The sequence below is a fragment of the Gobio gobio genome (genome assembly GCF_949357685.1).
Source record: "Gobio gobio genome assembly, chromosome: 14".
In the NCBI taxonomy this organism is placed as follows: Eukaryota; Metazoa; Chordata; class Actinopteri; order Cypriniformes; family Gobionidae; genus Gobio; species Gobio gobio.
This window is the reverse complement of record NC_137107.1, coordinates 32030283-32052789: the sequence shown is the minus strand read 5'-3', so window position 1 is coordinate 32052789 and position 22507 is coordinate 32030283. Positions and strand designations below refer to the sequence as shown.

At 38.2% G+C, this 22507-nt stretch overlaps 1 protein-coding gene across 2 annotated transcripts; it reads left to right on the top strand.

Annotated features, from left to right (window-relative positions):
• The first annotated feature begins 334 nt into the window (after positions 1 to 334).
• Positions 335 to 20770, top strand: wdr5 (WD repeat domain 5). Of its 2 annotated transcripts, none has more exons than XM_079835524.1 (14): positions 335 to 544; positions 9277 to 9407; positions 9607 to 9715; positions 14054 to 14127; positions 14214 to 14303; positions 14476 to 14565; positions 14657 to 14740; positions 14855 to 14910; positions 14998 to 15044; positions 15895 to 15970; positions 16067 to 16100; positions 16194 to 16268; positions 16433 to 16520; positions 19171 to 20770. In XM_079835524.1, exons 2-14 carry the CDS (start codon positions 9327 to 9329, stop codon positions 19269 to 19271), a joined length of 1005 nt encoding a protein of 334 aa, XP_079691650.1. In that variant the 5' UTR covers positions 335 to 544; positions 9277 to 9326; the 3' UTR covers positions 19272 to 20770. The 2 variants fall into 2 exon arrangements, with proteins under 2 accessions (XP_079691650.1, XP_079691649.1); XM_079835523.1 differs by having other exon boundaries at positions 9273 to 9407.
• Positions 20771 to 22507: the final 1737 nt, after the last annotated feature.

Sequence of the window (22507 nt, the reverse complement as noted above, 5' to 3'; positions counted from 1 at the left end):
TTTTGTTAATAACTTTCCAGCTTCTCCCAGCATAACACAAAGATTGTGACACTATTTAATTGTGACAAATACAAAATAACCAAAGCAAACAAACATACATATACATAAAGTTAAATTATTGTTACTATTTATTATTACTATTATTATTTGTTCTACTTATATGTAGCCTATTATTTGATTTATTTAAATAAATATTTATAATTAGAAAAAATACGATCAAAACCTTTCCATTAATAGGTCCAGTAATAAAACGATAAAATAAAATAAAAAGTGCACGGTACGGCCTACCTCGGCGTTTGAAAAAAATGTCCCTCTTGGTTTGCCGTTGAACATTGCGCATGCGGAGTTGTTGTCACTGCCACATTACCGCCTGAGCCTGCGGTGGACAAGCGCTCATCTACCATCGTATTCAGCACGATCACTTGATTATTTCATGGTCAAAACGGCCTGGCGCGCGATTCATGAACAAATCTTTATCCAAACCCAGCATTGGATTCATACCAGAAGCTGAAAGTAGCTCCTATTACCTCTTCAGCAGCCGCCGGTGAGTGGTTTTACGCGCTGCTTTTGTTGTCTGAATGTATGGAGAGAGAGAGAGAGAGAGAGAGATAGAGAGAGGCATGTGTGCAGAGAAGAGATACATCAATCTGTACTCCGTTTACGTTATGGGGGATGGGGCGGCCGACTGAAATGATCGTGGTTAAACCACGAATTTAGACACGAAGTTGTTTAAATTACATGGATAAAACGTGTTTTGCCGGTGATCCATCGTTTCTCTGAGGCCCTGTGTCTCTGTTAGCCTAGCAGCTAACAGTAATGGTGTTCTCACTGGTCTGCCCCTGACACGAGCTTTGTAAATTATATCGAGGTTTTTGCTTTGCTGTTTATCCAAATGATTTTAGACATTTAGTCAATGTCCCATTGCCAACAATCTCGCCATGCATATTGTGGAGATGAAACCGTTTTAACAGACTGTTTATTATTTAAAAAAAAAGGTGTATGTAACTAGTGTGTTTACATGTACATGTGTGCTTACAGGGTTAGTTCACCCAAAAATTGAAATTCTGTCATCAATACTCACCCTCAGGTTTCTGATCCCCTCCATAGACAGCATTTTAATTGCCACTTTCCAGATCCAGAAAGGTAGTAAAGACATGGGTAAAAACTGAACTGTGAACTGTGCAGAGCTGTAGCTGAATACTTAGGCCTTCTAAGCTACAGTATTTTAATGTTGGTCATTATGGAGGTACTTGGAGAGCCAAATATTTTCTGAGGTGGTACTTGGTATAAAAAGTTTGATAACCACTGTACTACGCTAAGTCAACAGCGTAGGAGACTGGCACAGACGAGAAGAGATTGTTGAAGAAAGTCGTTATTTTTGTTTTGTGCAACAAAAAAAAGAAAGTATTCTCGTCGCTTCATAACAACATTAAGGTTGAACCATTGTAGTCACATGGACTATTTTATCGATGTCTTCACTACCTTTCGGTACCTGGAAAGTGGTAATTCAATTGTTGTCTATGGAGGGGTCAGAGAGCTCTAGGATTTCATCAGAAATATCTAGGGCTGGTCCGAATACCATTTTTTTGAGCTTCGAAGCTTTGGTAGTTATCAACATCGAATATTCGAAGCTTCGGAGGGAAGGAGCTGAACATATGCTTCTCTCTAGTAAAAGCTGGAATCTGGAGAAGCGGCGCGCCTCACGCGGGCATGGCTTATATGCTCCGCGAACGGGCAATGAACTAGTGATACAGAACACACAGATCTGTTACGTCCCAGTTTTGATATATTATAGTAGCTAGTAAAAATAATTCTGTTCAGTTATAGAACAGACTAACTAGAGCCCTGCATTTCTGCCCCTGGGGCCGGGCTTTGGGCCAATTTTCACGTTATCTCTAACGCGGGCTTTTTCCTTCATTTTATATTTTAGACATTAATTAATTTAAAGAAACAATGAGGTGTGCTGCGCTGGTGGAAACAACATGAGACCATGACACCGCGACTGTCAAGACAGCTCACACAGTGTTTAGAGTATCGCCGCGAATGAGTAACGCAAGCCAACATGGAATATGATCATGGCACTAAAATAAAATAAAAAATAATTAAAAAAAAACACGTCACTTCACTTATTTGTTTCATTTGCGCCGTTGCGAGCAGCTTATCAGCCTGCCTCATCTTGTAAAAAATGCCTTTTTACTCTGGTGGTGGTGGTGGTGATAGGCTAAACGTTTAAACTAAAATTGTGATGCTTGAAGTATTATATATCTATGGATTGTATTATAAGTAAGACAAGTCCAGTGTTGATTTGAGAGGCTAAATTGCTCAAACACGCGGTTAACTCACTGTCGGCCGCTTGGTCCTTACTAGGGGTGCTCCGATTGATCGGCAACCGATCTCGATCGGTCGATAATCGCTTTGGGATGATTGATCGGCGGTCTCCAAAAAGGCCGATCTCATGAACCGATCGCATGCTGACGACACATAAAACCCGCACCTGAGAGCTAGGGCATGATATGCAGCGACACCGTCTCATTCTCTTTCCAGCGCGGGTAAAATTATTATAATGCTGAAGGTGAGGTACAATTCATATTTCTATATTAAATAACTTACGCAGTCATTTGAAAACTTTCTGTGGGACGTAAATTCACAAACAGCGCGCGTGAATCACCGCGTGCGCGCACTCCCTCTTTCCCTCTCAAAATGCTCAAATGGCTTCACATCAGCGCATCGCATGTGCACTAAAATCGAGCTGCACAGTTGACACAGGATTTGCCACTTTGCACAATCGAGGCAGTGTCGCATCCTCACTGAAGTTATCATTTGCATTTATTTTTAAGTCTTGCCAGTGTTCAAACCGCTCAGCACTCGCGCGCATGGAGAAACACACACACACACACACACACACACACACACAGGCCATCTCACAAAAAGCTTGCGAGTACAAATTGCGCTGAAATGGTCAGATACACACAAATGTATGTACTAAATTACTGCCATGACGAGTATGCACGTAAACCCCGTCGTGACTCGCGAGTCGCGAGTGAACGTTTGTGCAACTGCATGTAACCGTATCCGTGTTCGCTCTTAAAGTGACAGCTGTCGAATAAACTGCTGCTGTCTCTGAGTTTCTTTTTGTCTTGTGTTGTTTGATGAACCTTTATGACACTCACTGCTCTTGAATGACTAACTTTTGCAACCTTAAGTGTAAGGATTAATCTAATTTAATTTATTCAGGGAAGACCAATATTAATTTACATTTGATTTCTTATTAAATGTCTTTAGTATTTCTTACCTCAATACTAATGTTAGACCTACCTGAAAAATTGTTTTTAAAAACAAAAATGCACTGCATGATCAAATATTTAGGTGAGATAATTGTATACATTTATTATATACATTTATTTGGGAAAGGTGGCCTACAGTAGCCTTAAAGGGTTAGTTCACCCAAAAATGAAAATTCTGTCAGTAATTACTCACCCTCATGTTGTTCCAACCATGTAAGACCTTCGTTCATCTTCGGAACATAATTTAGTATATTTTTGATGAAATCTGAGAGCTGTCTCACTCCTCCATAGGCTTTCAGAGGGACTGAAACTTGATGGCCCAGAATAGTAAGTAAAAACGTCATTTAAGGAGTCCAAATGACTACAGTGGCTCTGTATTAAGTCTATCATGCGACGAAAATACTTTTTGAGCGGAAAAACAACAAAAATAACGACTTTATCACACTATTATTGTTGTTCAATTTGAGCCTCTGACGAGAGTTCGCGGGAGTGTCACGACGCATGCGCGAGAACTGAGATTACGGCGTTCTTCTTCTACTACTTGACTGGCTGCTCACTCTTTCGGAGTAGGGTTAATCTCAGTTCTCGCGCATGCGTCGTGGCGCGCATGCGTCGTGGCACTCCCGCGAACTCTCGTCAGAGGCTCAAATTGAACAACAATAATAGTGTGATAAAGTCGTTATTTTTGTTGTTTTTCCGCTCAAAAAGTATTTTCGTCGCATGATAGACTTAATACAGAGCCACTGTAGTCACCTTAAATGACGTTTTTACTTACTATTCTGGGCCATCAAGTTTCAGTCCCTCTGAAAGCCTATGGAGGAGTGAGACAGCTCTCAGATTTCATCAAAAATATACTAAATTATGTTCCGAAGATGAACGAAGGTCTTACATGGTTGGAACAACATGAGGGTGAGTAATTACTGACAGAATTTTCATTTTTGGGTGAACTAACCCTTTAAGTTATCTAATTTTCTAAAATAAACACTTGGTGGTTCTTCAAGATCTTGACTCAGTTAATTTAGAGTTAGTTTCATTTCTACAAATGGTGCAAACTCCGCAAGATTATAGATAAAAGATTGCCATTCCCCTGCCATTCTGTGATCGGCAGTGATCGGCAATCGGCAGATCATGATCTTGGTGATCGGTGATCGGCCCCAAAAATGCTGATCGGAGCATCTCTAGTCCTTACTTTTAAAAAAACTTTAATTTAACAAACAAAAAAATGATTTACATTTTTTTTTAAATTAACTTAATAAAGAAACGAAACGAAATATAACTACTTTGACATTAAAAACAAAACTGAACTATTTTAATGGCTGCAACGATGTGTAGACCTAATAGGGAGGATAAAAAAAGAAAAAAATTAATAATAAAATCGGGACTCGGGCCGATAGTTTTGGTAAGCTGTCGGACACGGCCGGGCTAGGGCCTAGATTTGAGGCCCGTGCAGGGCTCTAAGACTAACTACAATTTAAAAACTGAACGTGCCACTTGAGCCAAACTAACGGGCGTCTCAGCACATCAGCAGCAGCCAGATCATATTCTTCATGAGAGTGAGGAGCTAAATTACAAGATGATCACGGAATATTTGGTTTCAAAGCGATGTAAAAGCGCCTATTTAAGGGAGTTTGTCATTGTACTGTTTTGTTGCTATGTTTTTCATTAAGAATAATAGCTAATGAACCCACAATTCAAGCAACCCGTCCCTGAATTGGCAAACCGATAGTAAACGCGGTGCAGGGCTGCATGCGTTCAGCCGCTCCGTGCACAAGCACAACAATGAGGGAAACGGTGAGGGAACATGTTTTCACCGTCACATCCCTAACGTGTAAAAAGGATAATAAATTTTGATTCTATTATTCTATTTTCCACAATGTCAAACAAACGCAGTTTAACCCAAAATGCAAGCTCAGACATGGCTTCTGCCGTATAAGCTCGTGCAGTTGTGCGCTCTGCTGCAGGGAACACTAAGAAGAAGCAAATATATTTATTAAGTATAACGAGGCTATTAAAAATGGCTTGGCTATAAGATAATTGAAAAAAGTTTTGTATTTTATAGTGATTTTATTGTGTAAACATATGCAAGCGCGAATGAGAGTCGTTTCGAGCGGGATGCCAGGTGTTCGCGGAAAAACAACAACAACGAATATTCGAATCACAAATTTGAAAATCGAATACCAACCCATCGAACGAATATTCGAATATTCTGGTCCAGCCCTAGAAATATCTTAGTTTGTCTTCTGAAGATGAACTAAGGTCTTACGGCTTTGGAACGACATGAGGGTGAGTGATTAATCTGACAGAATTAAAATTTTTGGAGAACTAACCCTTTAAAATGGTACATACTCCTTCCAGAATCTGAAAGATTGTAAAATTGATTCACAGCCCTCGACAAACCAGGCACAATGATGCCGGATGCCAAAACACTATATTAAAATGTAATTTTAAGTAGGTAAACCTTTGAACAGGATTATTAGTGTACATTAAATGTAGTTACTATTTGCTTTGTAACCGACGTTTACAATATCCCACTTTACATGGCTTAATTATGGCAGTACAAATTCAAAATGATATTTCTAAAAGGATAAATGTCGTACATATTCTGCAAGGATTAGCTACATTTGCAAAGGTAAATAAATTATATAAGGGTCAATGACATGACATGTATTTTGTGTCAGAATTCATTATTTTCCTAAAAAGAATTTTATTAAATACATGTCATATACATTGATCTATATAAATGACTGGATTGCTCATGACGTCATAAAAAGCGAAGCCGCCTCGCCGCCATGTTGGTGTTCCCTAGTCAGCTCATGCGTTCTATTGAATGGATAGGACATTAAATGATTTTACTGAGAAAACATTGACTAAGGAGACACTGTTTTTATATCTGATTTTTTGTCTCCCTTCACATTCTTACAACACAAACGTCCTGAGCAGGGCAATGGTTATTCGTTTATAGTCAGGAATTTCCCCAGCTGATTAAAAAGAGTGATTTACTGATTTACAGTAGTGAACATCAGCTCGGCGGGCGGACGAGACACTTCAGCGTATGTATTACAACTGTCAAAGCGCGCATTTTGAAATCGGAATAAAGATGTATTCCTTGTAACTTGAAATCGCATTGTACTGTTGTGTTTATGCATTTATGTAGTGCTGTAGTATTGTTTTTATTCATACAGTAGGCTAAGTGCAAATGTTTCAACAAGGTTTTTGTTAACAGAATGCATTTTGAAGCAGTTCATTATTTAAATGATGATTAAATAAATATGTAATTCAACAACATGGAATACAAAACACTTATACGAAATACTTATACTCATATAACACTTGGAATATATTGAAACTCATATGGAAACTGTTAACGGCACAAATTTGTTTCTTTAACAGTCTGAAATAGACGTTGCTCAATCAGGAAATCAAATACACACATCATAACGCTGACTACTTTATTTCTGAGATGATGCATGGCAAACTTTGAATTGTTATACAATATAGTGCAATGTAGAGGCTTGTATTAATATAAGCTATTCAAAACAATTTCTGCAGCTAAACACAGATATACGTTAATAATGAATATTTCCTCCATAATTGCATACATAAAGAAAAATGTTTGTTAGTTCAGTTACGTTACCTGTGTCGGAAGTGTCCAGTAGACTCAACCACATGAACTATTTCAATATATGACTCATCCTCTCCGAAAAGACCATAATCATTACAGATAACATCTGAAGTAACTATTAATTTACATACATATATCGTAAAGCTAATCCTGTAAGACTTAGACGCTGCAAATCGTGTGATATTAGGTCAAAGTTTTGGCTATACGTGAATGATGCCCTCTGCTGGTAGGGAATAGTAAGATGGCCGCTCGAGCACTTCCAGTGGCTTCACCGCCTGATGGCAGTTTAGAACGCGATGAGCAATCCGGTCATTTATATAGATCAGTGGTCATATATCAAATTGATCTGCAAATTTCCTTTATAAGAAACCTTTTCATTTAAAAAAAAAATTCAATTGACTTTGAGTTGTGGTGTTTTTAAAGACCAAAAATGTCAGAATGTACAAGCAGAAAACAAAACCTCAATAAAACGGTTCATTTTCTCAGTAAAACTCTTAATCAAATAGTTTGGATTTATTTTACATTTAATTCCTTATAAATGAGGGAAAATAGTGTAAAAGTCCTATTTTAAAACTATTCTATTACTTAAAAAACTTTTGTCTGAAAAATGTACTTTTCCAAATGTCAGGGAGAACGACCGACATAAAAATGCCATTTTATGCAATGTTACTTTAAGAAAACCATGGGACAGCATGACATCACACAAGACCCCAGATGACCGCTTTGATGCAGTAACAATGTTAGTCACCCTCCCATAAATATTAGATAATTTGACATTTTTGAGTAATGTCCAAGTTAATGCCTGTTAGATTTGAATTGAGTTTGAAATGTCTGGTGGTGGGACCAATATATCAGGTGGTGCAACCAGCAAATTTACGTTTAAAAGTATCAATTCCCACTGCAATTGCAAAATAAAGTAAGAAATATAACTGTAAACCATTATATAATGTATACAAATAACTTTTACAGTTAAAAACAAAACCTAAAAACTCTTTATGGATAATGGGTGCTCTTTATGGGTGTTTGAACACATAGAAAAGTGTCTTTTTATATGAATTGGACTAAAAGGGCTATACATAAAGAAATGGAAAGGGAATTTACCATGTGATATGCATTTTAGACACTACAGTGATCATACAGAACTGTATGATATTCATATTTGAAAGATGTTGTGACAACCAACCAGTTAGCTGGCGTGTGCTCATTAGTTTTTTATGTTGGTCTATAATACCCCTTTTCCACCAAGGCAGTGCTAGAGCTAGTTCAGAGCCAGAGCTAGTCCCAGTTCATAGTTGGTTCGACTGAGGAGCCTTCTAAGAACCGTTTGCTTTTCCACATGCTGAGAGCCACAACAGAGCCAGGTCTTACATCACTGTATACGTCTCATCTTTCTCAGCAACGCTAGCGAGGCAGCGGCACTGTTTTTTCATGTCCGCAGGTTGAAGCGACCCCAATTATGTGATATTTAGCCCCGGGAATGCAAATTTTAGTAGGCAACCATGCCAAAAAAACACATATTTTACCCCCAAATGTGATTTTTACCGGGAAGCCCCCCTGAAACGCGATTGGGCTTGTTTTGAGTAGCAATTGGGCGGGTTTTGTTGTGAAAACCTGGCAACCCTGGGCAGCGGGAAACACAAACACACCAGGCTTGTTCGAGATGCATCGGCGCTGCGCAGACCGATCCACGTATGATATATAAAAAAAACCGCATGAGTGAATCAAAAGCAAAAGGTGTCGTGTGCTCTCGGTGGACTTGTTATCATACGGCGATCGGTTTCTGCACAGCACCGCTGCGAACAAGCCTTCCATCAACAATGCAAACGTTGCGTTTCTATTGATTCACATGGCTTTACGATCCTACATCAGCAGCAAAACACAACGAAAACACAGCGAATCCAACGCATTCATGCAGTTCGCCTTAATTTGTATAGACGGAGATTACAAACGAGCAGCAGCTGTTAGCTCCATTAGCTGCTATTTCAATAATGGCGGATTTCAAGTTTGTGTTGGTCTTGTTGACCCCGCCCCCAGCGCCTGACGTAATCGGTTCTTACTTCTAGCCCTGTTCTAGCCCAGCGATGTTTTGGTGCTACTTAAGAACCACTTTTCCTGGCTCGGAGCTGGGGCTTTGGGTGTGGAAACACAAAGAACTGATTTGAAACTAGGCTCTGGCTCCGATCTAGCTCTAGCACTGACTTGGTGGAAAAGGGGTATAAGAGGAACACCCACGCAGAATTTGCACCCGGGTGATTTTACGGATGTTGATGTGATGAATTGAATTGAATTCCTCCATTTATTGTGTGTCATTCAAATTAGAAGACTAATATCATACAAAAACTCATCACTACTTCTCTGTTGGACAGTCAGGTTGAGGTTGAACTTGCGTCTGTAAACCTGTTCTCGCTAACTTGGTCGCCATGGCAACTGAGGAGAAAAAACCAGACACTGAGGCTACTAAAACACAGCCGGCATCAGCTGCCTCCGCGAGCCAGAGCAAGGTAAAAACATTGCTGGGAACGCCCATCTGTGACACAGTTTGGAATAGTTTTCTGCCTGGTTATAAATTATTTTGATGTTGTATAACAGATATACTGTAATTATAAATGGTATGGCAGCCTTATTACTGAACTGTGCTTATGTTCTGTGACTATCATTTCACTTTGTGTCATTAATGATGTGAATTCTGCTTTATCTCAGTCAACACCTGTGAAGCCAAACTACACCTTGAAATTCACACTGGCTGGCCATACAAAAGCAGTCTCTTCTGTCAAGTTCAGTCCAAGTGGGGAGTGGCTCGCCAGCTCATGTAAGTACTTGTATTAACTAGAGATGTACCAATGTATCGGCCTCTGATATTTATCGGACAGTTTTTGATCAATGTACAACCATTGTTATATCGGCTATAGCATGAAAAAGGCAGATATAACAAACCAATGGTATATTAATATCAGTGATCAGTGCTTTCGCGCTTTGGCTAGCGCTGTCCCAGAGACAGACACGCTCAGCCCTTGTCATATATCACAACTCTTCAGTGTTTTCAACCACATAAGGTTTATTTTAGGTTCCAGACATTAAAATACACATAAGTACTAGCAAAACAACATTGCTAGTACTACATTTATAGTTTGTTAAATCCACACTGATGTCTATGGAACCGGCAATAAAAATCCTTTCAATTATAAATTGAAGAGGTGTTTTATTCATAACAGATACACATTGTTTAGGGAACTATAACGTTTACTCTATTCTTCTCCCACTTAGCTTTCCTATAGCTCAAACAGTAGAGCATGGCGCTAGCAACGCCAAGGTCATGGGTTCGATTCCCAGGGAAAGCAAGAATTGATAAAATGTAAAATGTGTACTTTGAATGCAATGTAAGTCGCTTTGGATAAAAGCGTCTGCCAAATGCATAAATGTACATGTAAATGTTAATGGGTCACTTACTTTCATGTTTTGTGGGAGAAGTGCATGAATTGACGTGATCCGATTCTCTGAACTGCAGCGCAAAGTAACATTGAGATGGCCATCGCACTCTATAGATCAACTAACACGATCATTATAACGGTTTTTAAACAACAAAACATGTTCACTTACATGTATTTGAGAATTGGAATATCAGGTATTTGATGACATGGCCAACAAGTTTGTGAATATTTTTAATAAAAAAGGAAAAACAAAATAAGAGTGATACATTTGTCATACAGCGCTATTGTGCTATTGCGCTATCACGCCGGGGGCTTAGCTAGAATATTTAAAAACGAACGTAATCTAATATTTCTGCTGCGCTGCTGTCTGCGTTTTAATGTTAATCAAACAACAAAAGACAAAAAAAAAATCACTCCCTACTCTTGACTAAATAACTTTTGTAACTTTCATTCGATTAATATGTATTTAATTTATACAGAGAAGAATATGCAGTGTTATTTTACATTTGTTAACTTTCTTTCTTTCTGTACCTGAAAACTGTTAAACCTACCTAAAAAGCACTGTTCATTTCATATGTATCTTTGTTCTGTTGTATATGTTTGGATTTAAATATGCAAATGCTTAAGTAGGGGTGTGCCATTTCACGATAATACCGGTATACATTTTTACATGATAAAGACCTGTACACACCGGGACGAATATCGCGCGCGCTTATCGCCAGCTTTTTTCGTGCTGTTTTTCGGCGCGTCTTGAGTGTTCACACCCAAGCGATTTTCACTGGCGCTGCGCCGAGTGAACGTGCACATTCAGTCGATGCGCTCCCGGTACACAAGATGGTGCTGCGGCACTTTAAGCCTCTGACACTCGCTTGTCACACAGAAGGAGAAGAGAGACAGTATTTACGTGCTTGCCAAAACCATAGACATATTATGTATATGGACAAAACCATTCACACACTTTTTGCTAACTGGCAAGCAGCATTAGCAGCTCATCTTCTTCTTTGTCTACTTACTGCTTCTTCGTCGTATCAATGTGTGCTCAGCAAGACCGTTTTGTGCTCGAGCGCCACCAAGTCGTGTTTTACTGTCACTTCAGCAGCTCCAGGCACGTGAACAAAAGCGCTGATCTCATTGGTCGGACAGTTTTTTACGCGCCGCGTCAAAATAAAAAAACGAACCCGAGGTGTTTTTTTTTTTAAATTACGCTTTTACGGCTGGCGTTTTGCGCGTCGGTGTGAACACTCACATTGGCGCCCATTGTTTAGTCCCGAGGCGTTAAACGTCGGCGATAAACGCGTGCGAAAATCGTCCCGGTGTGAACAGGCCTTAAAAGTGTCATATCGCGATATCAATGATATAGCGGCGCGATGACGTATGGCGCATTTACGTTCCCTAGCGCACACAACACCTGTCAGAGTATACAAGAGCAGCATGTCAGCATCCGATAAGGACTTAGTACCTAAAAAGGAGCTACTTGGTTACAAGAGATCAGCCCTCTTCACAACTGACTAAACATTGACAACTTAAAGCTGTTATTGATGTTTGCAGTGCAATATTTTACCGGAAGGGTAACATTGATGGTTATTTTCGTCAGTTACGGCTCATGAGATCTGACATTCTGCCTCCTTTGAATCTGACACAGAGATAAAGTAGTGTGTAAGATTACATTTATTTGGATTAATTATCGATCGAGAGAGAGAGAGATTCGTACCTGTGTGACTGCGTCTCTCTTAACGAAGATGTGCGTTTATTACTGAAAAATAGCGATGTAACCCCATCGTTGCTGAGAAATATAATATAGTGATCCAGTAAGTTAGCTATTTTATTGCTAAAAGTCGCAGGGCGGCGTTAATAACAAGTTTCTGTGCTCATGAATGCAATAGTATCCACGTGTGCGCTTCAGTAGCCCCGTTTACATGCACACTTTTATGTAATTCCGACTAAAATCATTCCGATTGAACGATTCTGTGGACAGTTTACACGAGACGTTATCTAAACCGACCTGGTGTTGCTGTAAGAAACACCTCAGAAAAATAAATTCTTCTGTCAGGCACATTTGAAGTAGAAAGTGCCTGGGACAAACGCTGTCAGATGAGATGGCGTAGACAGGCTATATCTGTTATTATTCCAACATTATCTTCATAACTTGTTACGAAATACAAAGTTTAACACTTCATAATAATTAACTTTCCTCTCGTCAACATTATAACATTATTTCCGATTGAGGTGTTTATATGCAGCATTTTCATTCAGACTTTTAAACTGATTACAGTGCTCCGTGTAAACGCACCTCAGCGCATTAATAATATAGAACAAGGATTCATCCGACTTGGAACTACCTGTGCATTAAACCATTTTATTGCACACCTTCCAGCCAATCAGAATCAAATATTCAGACAGACCATGGCATAAATTACTTTAGTTATTGTTGAACTAAAATGTTATGTTATGGTTTTGTTTGCACTAATAAATGCTGCTGCTGCCTACCAGCTGCAATAACCAATAAAACTTTGTTCCATATATTTTTTTCTATATCATCATAAATATCGTTATCGCAAATATTCTTGAAATATCGTGATATAATTTTGAGGCTGTATCGCCCACCCCTATGCTTAAGTCAATAATTGGATCGTCATTGTTGCAGTGATTTACTATGTTCCTAGCATGTTATATGTTAACAAAAAATCCATTCCAAAGACTTCAATGAATTTAAGGTCTGGAGGTGTGCAAATGATTCTTCATGCTCTCACAAACATTCTTTTCATGACATTGTCATTCATGGAATATAGCCATGATGTGTCTTTTATACATGGTTGTTTAAGAAAAGAAAAACTACACATTCCATCAATTTGGGTTAGAAGGACTGTTGCCAAACATATAACATGCTAGGAACATAATAATTATCCAATCATTGACTCCTTTAAACTTAATACAATCTTCACCTAAACCCATTATAATTAATGTCACTTTTAACTGTGCCTTTAATATATCAGGGCTCAACCCAAGGGTTTTTTTCTACTGGCCTAGTCAGACCGGTTCAGATTTTTCCCTGCCCTGCTAAAATGCACAAAAAAGTTTAACAGGGTTTATTAGGCTGCTCAGCTGCTGTCACTCGTAGACCTGCTGCACATGACACAGATCTGACACGCATTCTATTTTGTTTTTATGTTCATTTAACTAATTTAACTCTTCTTATGAGGAAACTCGTCAGTCTGAAGCATCTGATGCGTTTCTTCACTTAGAGCTGCTTCACAGACGCCAGTATAGATTGTTGCGTCTTATCATGCTTGAATGGCTTAATAGCACTTGAATGAATGATAGCGTGATCATATACTGTAGCGCACCAAAGGATGATATGTGAAAAACAGATTCTGTGTGAATATATACATGAATAAATGTATGCAATTCATGCATTTATTTTGCTAGAATTTTTTTTTATTTATTTTTTTATTGGTGTTTAGTTAAAATTTTGGAAAATATGCAGATTTGAAAAAGTCGTAATTTGTATCTCGAGTCATCTTGCATAAGATAAGTTTGACTGTTGGCCCTTTTTGACTGTAATAGCGATTGCTCATTAAGTGCCATGGCCACTGTCGTTAGCATTACTTATTTGCTATCATCTCTGAGCTCTTACATTAATTCAACAATTTATGATTTAATTAATAGCTTTTAATTAATGTTGTTTTTAATTAAAAAACATTTTGTCCCCATTCATCCAGCTGCTGATAAGTTGATCAAAATATGGGGTGCATATGATGGCAAATTTGAGAAGACGATATCTGGACACAAACTAGTGAGTATCTCAAAAGATCCATGATCTCAAGAGTAGCTTTTACTGCACAAGGTGACTGATGTGACCTGGTTTTCTTTTTTCTGCAGGGAATCTCAGATGTAGCCTGGTCCTCTGACTCCAACCTCCTGGTCTCAGCTTCCGATGACAAGACCCTGAAGATCTGGGATGTGAGCTCTGTAAGTCAACATCACAAAGCTGAACATAGAATTGAAAGCATCAGAGCTGTTGAATCCTGCTAGTTATTTTCAGACAGACCGGAATACAAAAAAAAAAAAAATTATTACAGCACAATTTATCATATTCAAGACCTTTTCCCTTTCTGTTTTTTTTTCTTCTTCATATCAACAGGGGAAGTGTTTAAAGACACTGAAGGGTCACAGCAACTACGTATTTTGCTGTAACTTCAACCCCCAATCCAATCTCATTGTATCTGGATCTGTAAGTCCATTCACAATCACTTGTCATTTTACAATTTTGTTAATTACGCCATACATACATGCATGCATGCTAATTATTATCTCTACGGCAGTTTGATGAGAGCGTGAGGATTTGGGATGTTAAAACAGGGAAATGTCTGAAGACGCTGCCAGCTCACTCGGACCCCGTCTCTGCGGTGCGTGCTTTTTTTACTTGACCTATGATGATCAAATAGTAAAATTCACAACTGTGTACAGTGGGTGGGTGATATACTTTTAATTGTAAAGGTGTATTTGCTATTTTATTACAGGTTCATTTCAACAGAGATGGTTCATTGATTGTGTCCAGTAGTTATGATGGACTTTGGTAAGTAAGCTTTGGCCGTGATTTTTTTTTTAGACTATGTCAGATGCATAACTAACAACCATACCCACTTATTTGACTTTTAAACAGCCGGATCTGGGACACAGCATCAGGCCAGTGCCTTAAAACACTTATCGGTAAGTTGACCAATGTTTTACACGAAAGCACTTGTTCAGACTAGTTTCAAAGGCAACAATTTGTTCCTCGCTAGTAGCTATGTTTCCATCCAAAGCTGAGAATTTAACTTATGCAAAAAAATAATAATATTGCATACAACTTTTTGTGAATATAGCACCGTTTTCATTCCATGTATTCAAGAAAACAAAATATTTACTTCCTTGGAAATTGGTGCAAAGTATCTGTAATAAAAATGAACACTGCTGCAATTGGAGAAGCCATTTTGGCTCTTTTTTCCTACATCATAAATAACTTGCGCCTCAGAGCTCGCAGACCAAATACAAATGATGTCATGTTATCTTGCGTCTGGATGCCTGGTGTTTGAAAAATCTGTGAGGATTCATTATACCCAACAATTTTGCTGACAGACTTTGGCTCGGGCATTTCAGAGTGAGCAAACCAACATTTGAGATGCTGTGCAATGAAACTGATCCACTGGTTAGAACAGTTATCCAATCACATCCTCTGTTGAGGCAAACTTTTTTGTTGCGCATCAAGGGATTTATTTGCTTTATAGTTTATGCGCATGTCTTATTGAATAAATTATGCACCCCAAATGAGTGCATAAATTTTTAGAATTTATGTGCATCTGTGTTTTCATCCAGTTTTTTTTTAAATGTACTGACCCAAAATTTGCAAGATGGAAAAAAAAAAAGATGGAAACATAGCTAGTGTTTATGAAACTCTGTTCTCATCAAACATTCATGCATAACACAACTAAATGTACAACATCTTAAGTAAGAAGAAAGAGATTAATAGAAGCATAAACAGGCATTATAAATAATGTATACATTCGCAAATATTCAACAGATGATGACAACCCACCTGTGTCTTTTGTGAAGTTCTCCCCCAATGGCAAATACATCCTGGCTGCCACTTTGGATAAGTGAGTCGTCATAATATTATTATTTTTATTATTATTATTGTTTTTATATTAATCCATAGACTTTGAAAAGACGCATGCATTCCCTTTGTTTTTTAGCACTTTGAAGCTTTGGGACTACAGCAAAGGAAAGGTTAGAGTTTTTTTCTGTTAAGTTGGTGCATTGTTTTAATTAAATCAAATAATGCTAAATCTGTGTATACCAATATCCTTTTTTCTTGTTTAGTGTTTGAAAACATATACTGGTCATAAAAATGAGAAGTACTGCATATTTGCTAATTTCTCCGTCACTGGTGGAAAGGTATGTAGGCTCTACACTATACTAATCAGTTGCTAAGCATATCGCACTAACAGGCAATCAGCATACTGAATTTAGTGTTGTTCAGAAGCATTCAATTATTATTGCCGAAAGAACGGTTATTATTGCTGATTTTACATTGTAAGAGTTTTTTTTTTTTTTTTTAGTGGATTGTCTCCGGCTCAGAGGACAACATGGTCTATATCTGGAACCTTCAGACCAAGGAGATTGTACAGAAACTACAGGGGCACACAGGTAGGAGCAGAAGTTCAGGGGATGTTTTACAAAGCTCAAGCCCAACTGTTTAAACACTTCCTTTTTAGTTTTTTTGATTGTCATATTTAATTATTTATTCCATAAAATGGTGTTTAGTTGTTGCATGATTATCATTACACACACATATACTGTATGTATGTACAGTCATGTGAAAATGTTAGGACACCCTATTGAATTCCATGGTTTTCTGTATCTGGACATAAATAAAAAAAATCATCTGGTCCTTGGTAGGTCTTAATTTGGAAAATAAAACCTCACATGAGCAACACATGACATATCACACCGTGTCGTTATTTAGCAAAAATAAAACCAAAATGGAAAAGCCATTGGTGATAAAGTTAGCTCACCCTTAAGGCTGATTTATACTTCTGCGTCGAGTGTGCGCCGTAGCTACGTTGTAGGCTGTGTGTTGCACGCATAGCCTACGACGTACCCTGACATGCACCTCTCCAAAAATGTAACAACGCGTAAATTCTACGCAGACCACAAGCGCTGTGATTGGTCGGCCAGAACCCCTCCCTTAGGGGTACACATGCTCCCTCTGCGTCTGTTATGCACGTCGACGCGGACAAGGACACAGGACCTGGGCACCTCACAGTCATTGAGTCGACCATGAACTCCTCTGTATACCAAAGTATTCTAGAGTCAAATGTGAGACCATCTGTCCGACAGCTAAAGCTTTGCTAAAATTGGGTCATGCAACTGGACAATGATCCGAAGATTACCAGCAAATCTACAACAGAAAAGAATGAAGTTGTTGCAATGGCCCAGTCGAAGTCCAGACCTCATACTGACTGAAATGCTGTGGCGAGCTGTGCATAATGCCCACAAAACTCAACAAACTGAAGCAGTGTTGTATGAACCGAAATTCCTCCAGAATGATGTGAGAGACTGAAAAATCATGCAGAAAATGATTACTAAGTTATTGCTACCCAAAGTCGATCTACAGGCAATTAAATGAAAGGGTGTCCTAACTTTGTCACCCATGGTTTTTCCATCTTGACTTTATTTTTGCTAAATAAATAATGACACAGTGTAATATGTCATGTAGGGATGCACCGATAGGATTTTTTGGGGCCGATACAGATTTTAACACACAATTATTGGCCGATACCGATATTTGTCACTTGCCCTCTTATTTGAAATTTTGTCAATAAAAGTGTTTTGATCATGTTTTAAATCAGCAAAGTAAAAAAAAAATACATTAACTTATAGCCTACTAGCTAGTTTATTGTTGCATTATCAAATAATTTCTAATGAACATAGACTGGATCCATTTGAAAATTAAGTTGTACTTCTGATGAAATGAGACTGACATTTTATACGGTAAAGCTGCTTGATTTTAAGCAATCTATTGAATAAAGTGCTATGTAAATAAACGTGACGCGACTTTGCTAGAGTGCTGAATTGTTGCTATGATGGCCAGATGCTTTTCTTATGCTTTGCTAAAAATGCCTGCCGTTTTCAAATTTGTGTTGTTTTTGTTATTGAGAGAAAAGCGTGCAGCACACATTTACATATTCATCTAACCATCGCTCTCAGCAATGTTGGCGGCGTCAGATGTTCGCTTGCAGTATATCGCTGGTCATGTATTTTGAACTTCGTTTTACCCCTAAACGAAAAATGAAAAAGAACTATATTGGGGCCTTAGTTCTAAAAACTTTGGCCATTTAAAAAGATCTTTCTACTGGCTCTGTGAACACCAGGAGAAAGATGAACATGCCATTGTTCACATCTGCAGTCCTCATGCGTCCTGCAGCAGGACTGAGCAAAAAACGGCAATGTCCGTAATGTAAGTCACCTAAAGCCCTGTTCGGACGGGATTCGTTTAACATGGTGTGGTGGTGTAAAGTAATTATTACCAGAGCTTCTAAGTGATTTTAGTCCCGTCCGAATGTGCCATCTCAGTAATCACTCCGGACAAATGTCAGTAAAGATTACGGCGACTTTTACCTTCTGTAAAAAGGTTCGAAACTTTACCTCAGGTAATACTAATGCCGTGCGAATAGACCTGCTGTAAATATGCAGTAAACATACCGTAATTTCCTGTTTTTTCAAGTATGGGGGCGCTTGGAAAAAGCATTTAGTTGCATTCTAGGCGGTGGGACAAGTCTGTGGCAAACCTCAAGTGTTTTCTGCTTACCATTCAGATAAAAAGGCTCAAAACTTATTGTAGCTTTAGGTAAGTGCCTACAGAATCCAATCAGAATTGAATTAATAAATAATTCGACCGGACCTAACTGTTAAAACTGACAGCTGATCATCCTTGCAGGGCCACGTACCACGTGTTAACATATTTCCCCTCAGACATGTTTGTGAATTTGCAAATGCCTTGCTGGAAGAGTGGAGTAACATCTCACAGCAAGAACTGGCAAATCTGGTGCAATCCATGAGTATGAGATGCTTAAAGCAGTTGGTGCCACACCAGATACTGACCGCTACTTTTGATATTAACCCCCTTTGTTCAGGGACTTTCAATTAGTCAAATTTCAGTTTATGGCTTAGTTGATAAATCTTTTTGTTCATACAAATATTTAAAAAATGTTCTTCTTATTATGCTGATTTTCTTAATAGCTGCACATCTAATGTAGATATAATAAGCTTATCTTGTTTTGTATTTTCTTTTTAGATGTGGTGATCTCAACTGCGTGTCACCCTACAGAAAATATCATCGCATCAGCAGCACTAGAAAATGACAAAACCATCAAACTTTGGAAGAGCGACTGCTAAGCCTCAAGCTTATTTTACATTATTATTATTTTGTTATTTTTTTTTTAATTAATTTTGTAATATTCATTTTGTGGGGGGGAGAGACTTTTGTTTTTCATTTGAAAGGTCACGCAACGCTGTTCACATTGACATCAAGGCTCGGCAAGAGGATTGGTGAAAGCGCCCTACCCTGACATACCCTCTCCTAACACAGCTCCCCTCTCTCCACTCGTGTGCACTAAAACAATCACTTTTTTTCTCTGCCTTGCCGCCAGCTCTCGTTCATCAGTTTAAGCATCCAGCAAAACTTTTAACCAGACTGTAAATCTAGGCAGCTTTGTTTGAAATCCACAGTTATGACAAAGAGAGCGTTCATATCTGTTTTTTTCCCCTGTAGGTTTTGTAGAATCTGAGATGGTTTGCACACTTTCTGAAGCCAGCAGAATGCCTAAGTGGCCATTTTAACAGAAATGTTTGGAGTATTACATTTCTCTGCCTGATGAGCGATTTGCAGCTTGACTTCATTATTTGGCCAAAAAGAAGTTTTACAGACTTCATCTGTGAACACCTGAAATACTTACTTTGACTTGCTGATGTCAAATCAAACCTCCATGTACGAAATGTGTTGTGTGGCAGAAGGATGTTTTGAACATCCACTACTTCATGTTTATTTCTGTAAATGTTAAAACGGCAATTAAATCAATTCATTGTGTTATAGTTGCTAAGCTAATTGTCAGACATTGTTTATTGTTTTCAGTGGCTTTCAGTGTCGTCTAGGCAGTGCTAACAATACAACTCCTTTCTCTTTTGTTATAAAGGCTTATTGCAGTTACAGACATAAGGTATGCCAAAAGTTCACTTTATTCCTACAGCTGTAACTACCCGTAACCTTTGTTCATATCAGTTTTTGGTGCTTTTGATAAATAAAACTACAATACATCAGGATGGAGTAGCAGTTTGGTCAGAGCTTTCAGAGAAAGCATTCAGTTAAAATTTTACAAACTATAAATATTAATTCTAAGCTACAAAAAAAAACAAAAAACTGCACAATCTGGTAAAAGACCGTTTCTAACCATTGTTATGTGGTTACAATTACACATCATATGCAAGGAGGAGTGTTGCTGTGATCTGAATATGCCATAACCTTATATCTCGTGACCAAAAGCAGTCTCGATGTATTAAAAGCCTTGAGATGTTTTGTGTACCAGACACTTTGTACATACTTGCAGCTTCTCTGTTCTTTGGTATGTTTCCCTTTTGTTCTGTGGTCTTTTTAACTGTCTCAAGTAGCTGATAGTGCTTCAAGACTTTTATAATTTTTTTTCTCTGCTTGATGTGGATGATGGTTTGTCATAAGCCTATCCACTGCTTCTGGACTCCCTCTGTTTCATTGTTTTTGGCCAGATTTCCAGTGCACTGCAGTGATGACAAGGGCCGCATGAGGAATTGTATCTGTATTGCATTTAGTCACTTTGGACATGACCTGTGACTCAATAAAGATTTTTTACCTCTATCAGTGCAACATTGTCCATGCATTTATACAGTTGATATAGTTAAATGATCTTCTGTGCATTAGGTTTGAAAACACAGGTGTTAACAGAAAGGTTTATTTTGCGATCATGACTGGCTGACTACATGACAATGTGTAGTGTGCAGTGTTGGGGTAATGCACTACAAGTAACTTGAGTTACGTAATAATATTACTTTTTCAAGTAAGTAGTAAAGTAATGCATTACTTTTCAAATTTACAACAAAATATCTGAGTTACTTTTTGAAAAAAAACTCCAATTTACATTTTCACATTTATTTGACTGACAGCTCTCCTGCCCCCATGTTGAGAAAAATTGAGAGTAAGTGTAGAGGCGTTGTGTGTAAATGTGTTATTGTAGTTCTAGACTAAATGTGAGCATTTATTCATCTCACTTGCACAATAAAGATTCAGTACTCCTCAAAATGAATACAGTCAGTCAAATGCAAAATCAGAATACTATGCAAACCTCAAATATATAAATGTTAAATAAAACAAATATTTTTATGCATTTAATCTACCTTTATTGACCAATGTCTTGCTACTTACCTTCGATGATTCAGTTAAACCATGAGCAAATATTACTAGATTTTTTGTTTTTATTGGTAAAACTTTTTTGCTCCTGCGTTTTACTCTTCCATTATCCAGAATGGCTGCACATCTTTACCTCAGCCTGAGGCTTATTTCAATTTTGGTATAAAGAGGTCTTTACACTTGCACAAAAATATAACTTTTTTTGCTATTAAAAAACAAAACAAAAAAACAAGCCCAGCCCAGGTGAGAAAAAGTAACGCAAAAGTAACGTAACGCATTACTTTTCTTAAAAAGTAACTAAGTAACTCAATTAGTTACTTTTTAAGGGAGTAACGCAATATTGTAATGCATTACTTTTCAAAGTAACTTTCCCCAACACTGGTAGTGTGTGACACGGCAATGGTGAGGCCAGAATTCTCCAACTTGGTGGACCTTTCTATTTGTCTCCTTTGAAGACTACAGAGTAATTTTTCAAGCTGTGAGCTATTCATAATTTTGCATGAATTGAAAAACCTACATGAATGCATAAAGGGGCCCAAATGACCTACACTATATTGCCAAAAGTATTGGGGCACCCCTTAAAAGAATTGATTCCAGGTGTTCCAATCACTTCCATGGCCACAGGTGTATAAAATCAAGCACCTAGGCATGCAGACGCTTCAACAAACGTTTGTGAAAGAATAGGTCACTCAGGAGTTCCGTGAATTCAAGTGTGGTACCGTGATAGGTTGCCACCTGTGCAAAAAATTCATTTGAGAAATTTCCACACTACTAAATATTGTATGGTCAAATGTTAGTGGTATTATAACAAAGTAGAAGCAATTGGGAACAACAGCAACTCAGCCACGAAGTGGTAGGCCACGTAAAATCACACAGTGTCAGTGTATGCTGAGGCGCACCGTGCGCAGAAGTCGCCAACTTCAATAGCTACAGGCCTTCAAACTTCATGTGGCCATCAGATTAGCTCAAGAACAGTGTGTAGAGACTGAGAGCTTCATGGAATGGGTTTCCATGGCCGAGCAGCTGCATCCAAGCCTTACATCACCAAGTGCAATGCAAATCATCGGATGCAGTGGTTTAAAGCACGCCACGATTGGACTCTAGAGCAGCAGAGAAGGTAATTATTATAAACTTAATTATAAACTGAAGTAAATAAGACATTGAGTAAATAGATAAATAGACATATAGGTAGACA

Excerpts from the sequence above, each read along its gene's own strand:
- wdr5 (XM_079835524.1), top strand. The coding sequence starts at position 9,327 with ATGGCAACTGAGGAGAAAAAACCAGACACTGAGGCTACTAAAACACAG. Across the intron at positions 14,911-14,997 it reads AGTAGTTATGATGGACTTTG|CCGGATCTGGGACACAGCAT; the intron begins GTAAGTAAGCTT and ends ACTTTTAAACAG. Across the intron at positions 16,521-19,170 it reads GAAACTACAGGGGCACACAG|ATGTGGTGATCTCAACTGCG; the intron begins GTAGGAGCAGAA and ends TTTTCTTTTTAG.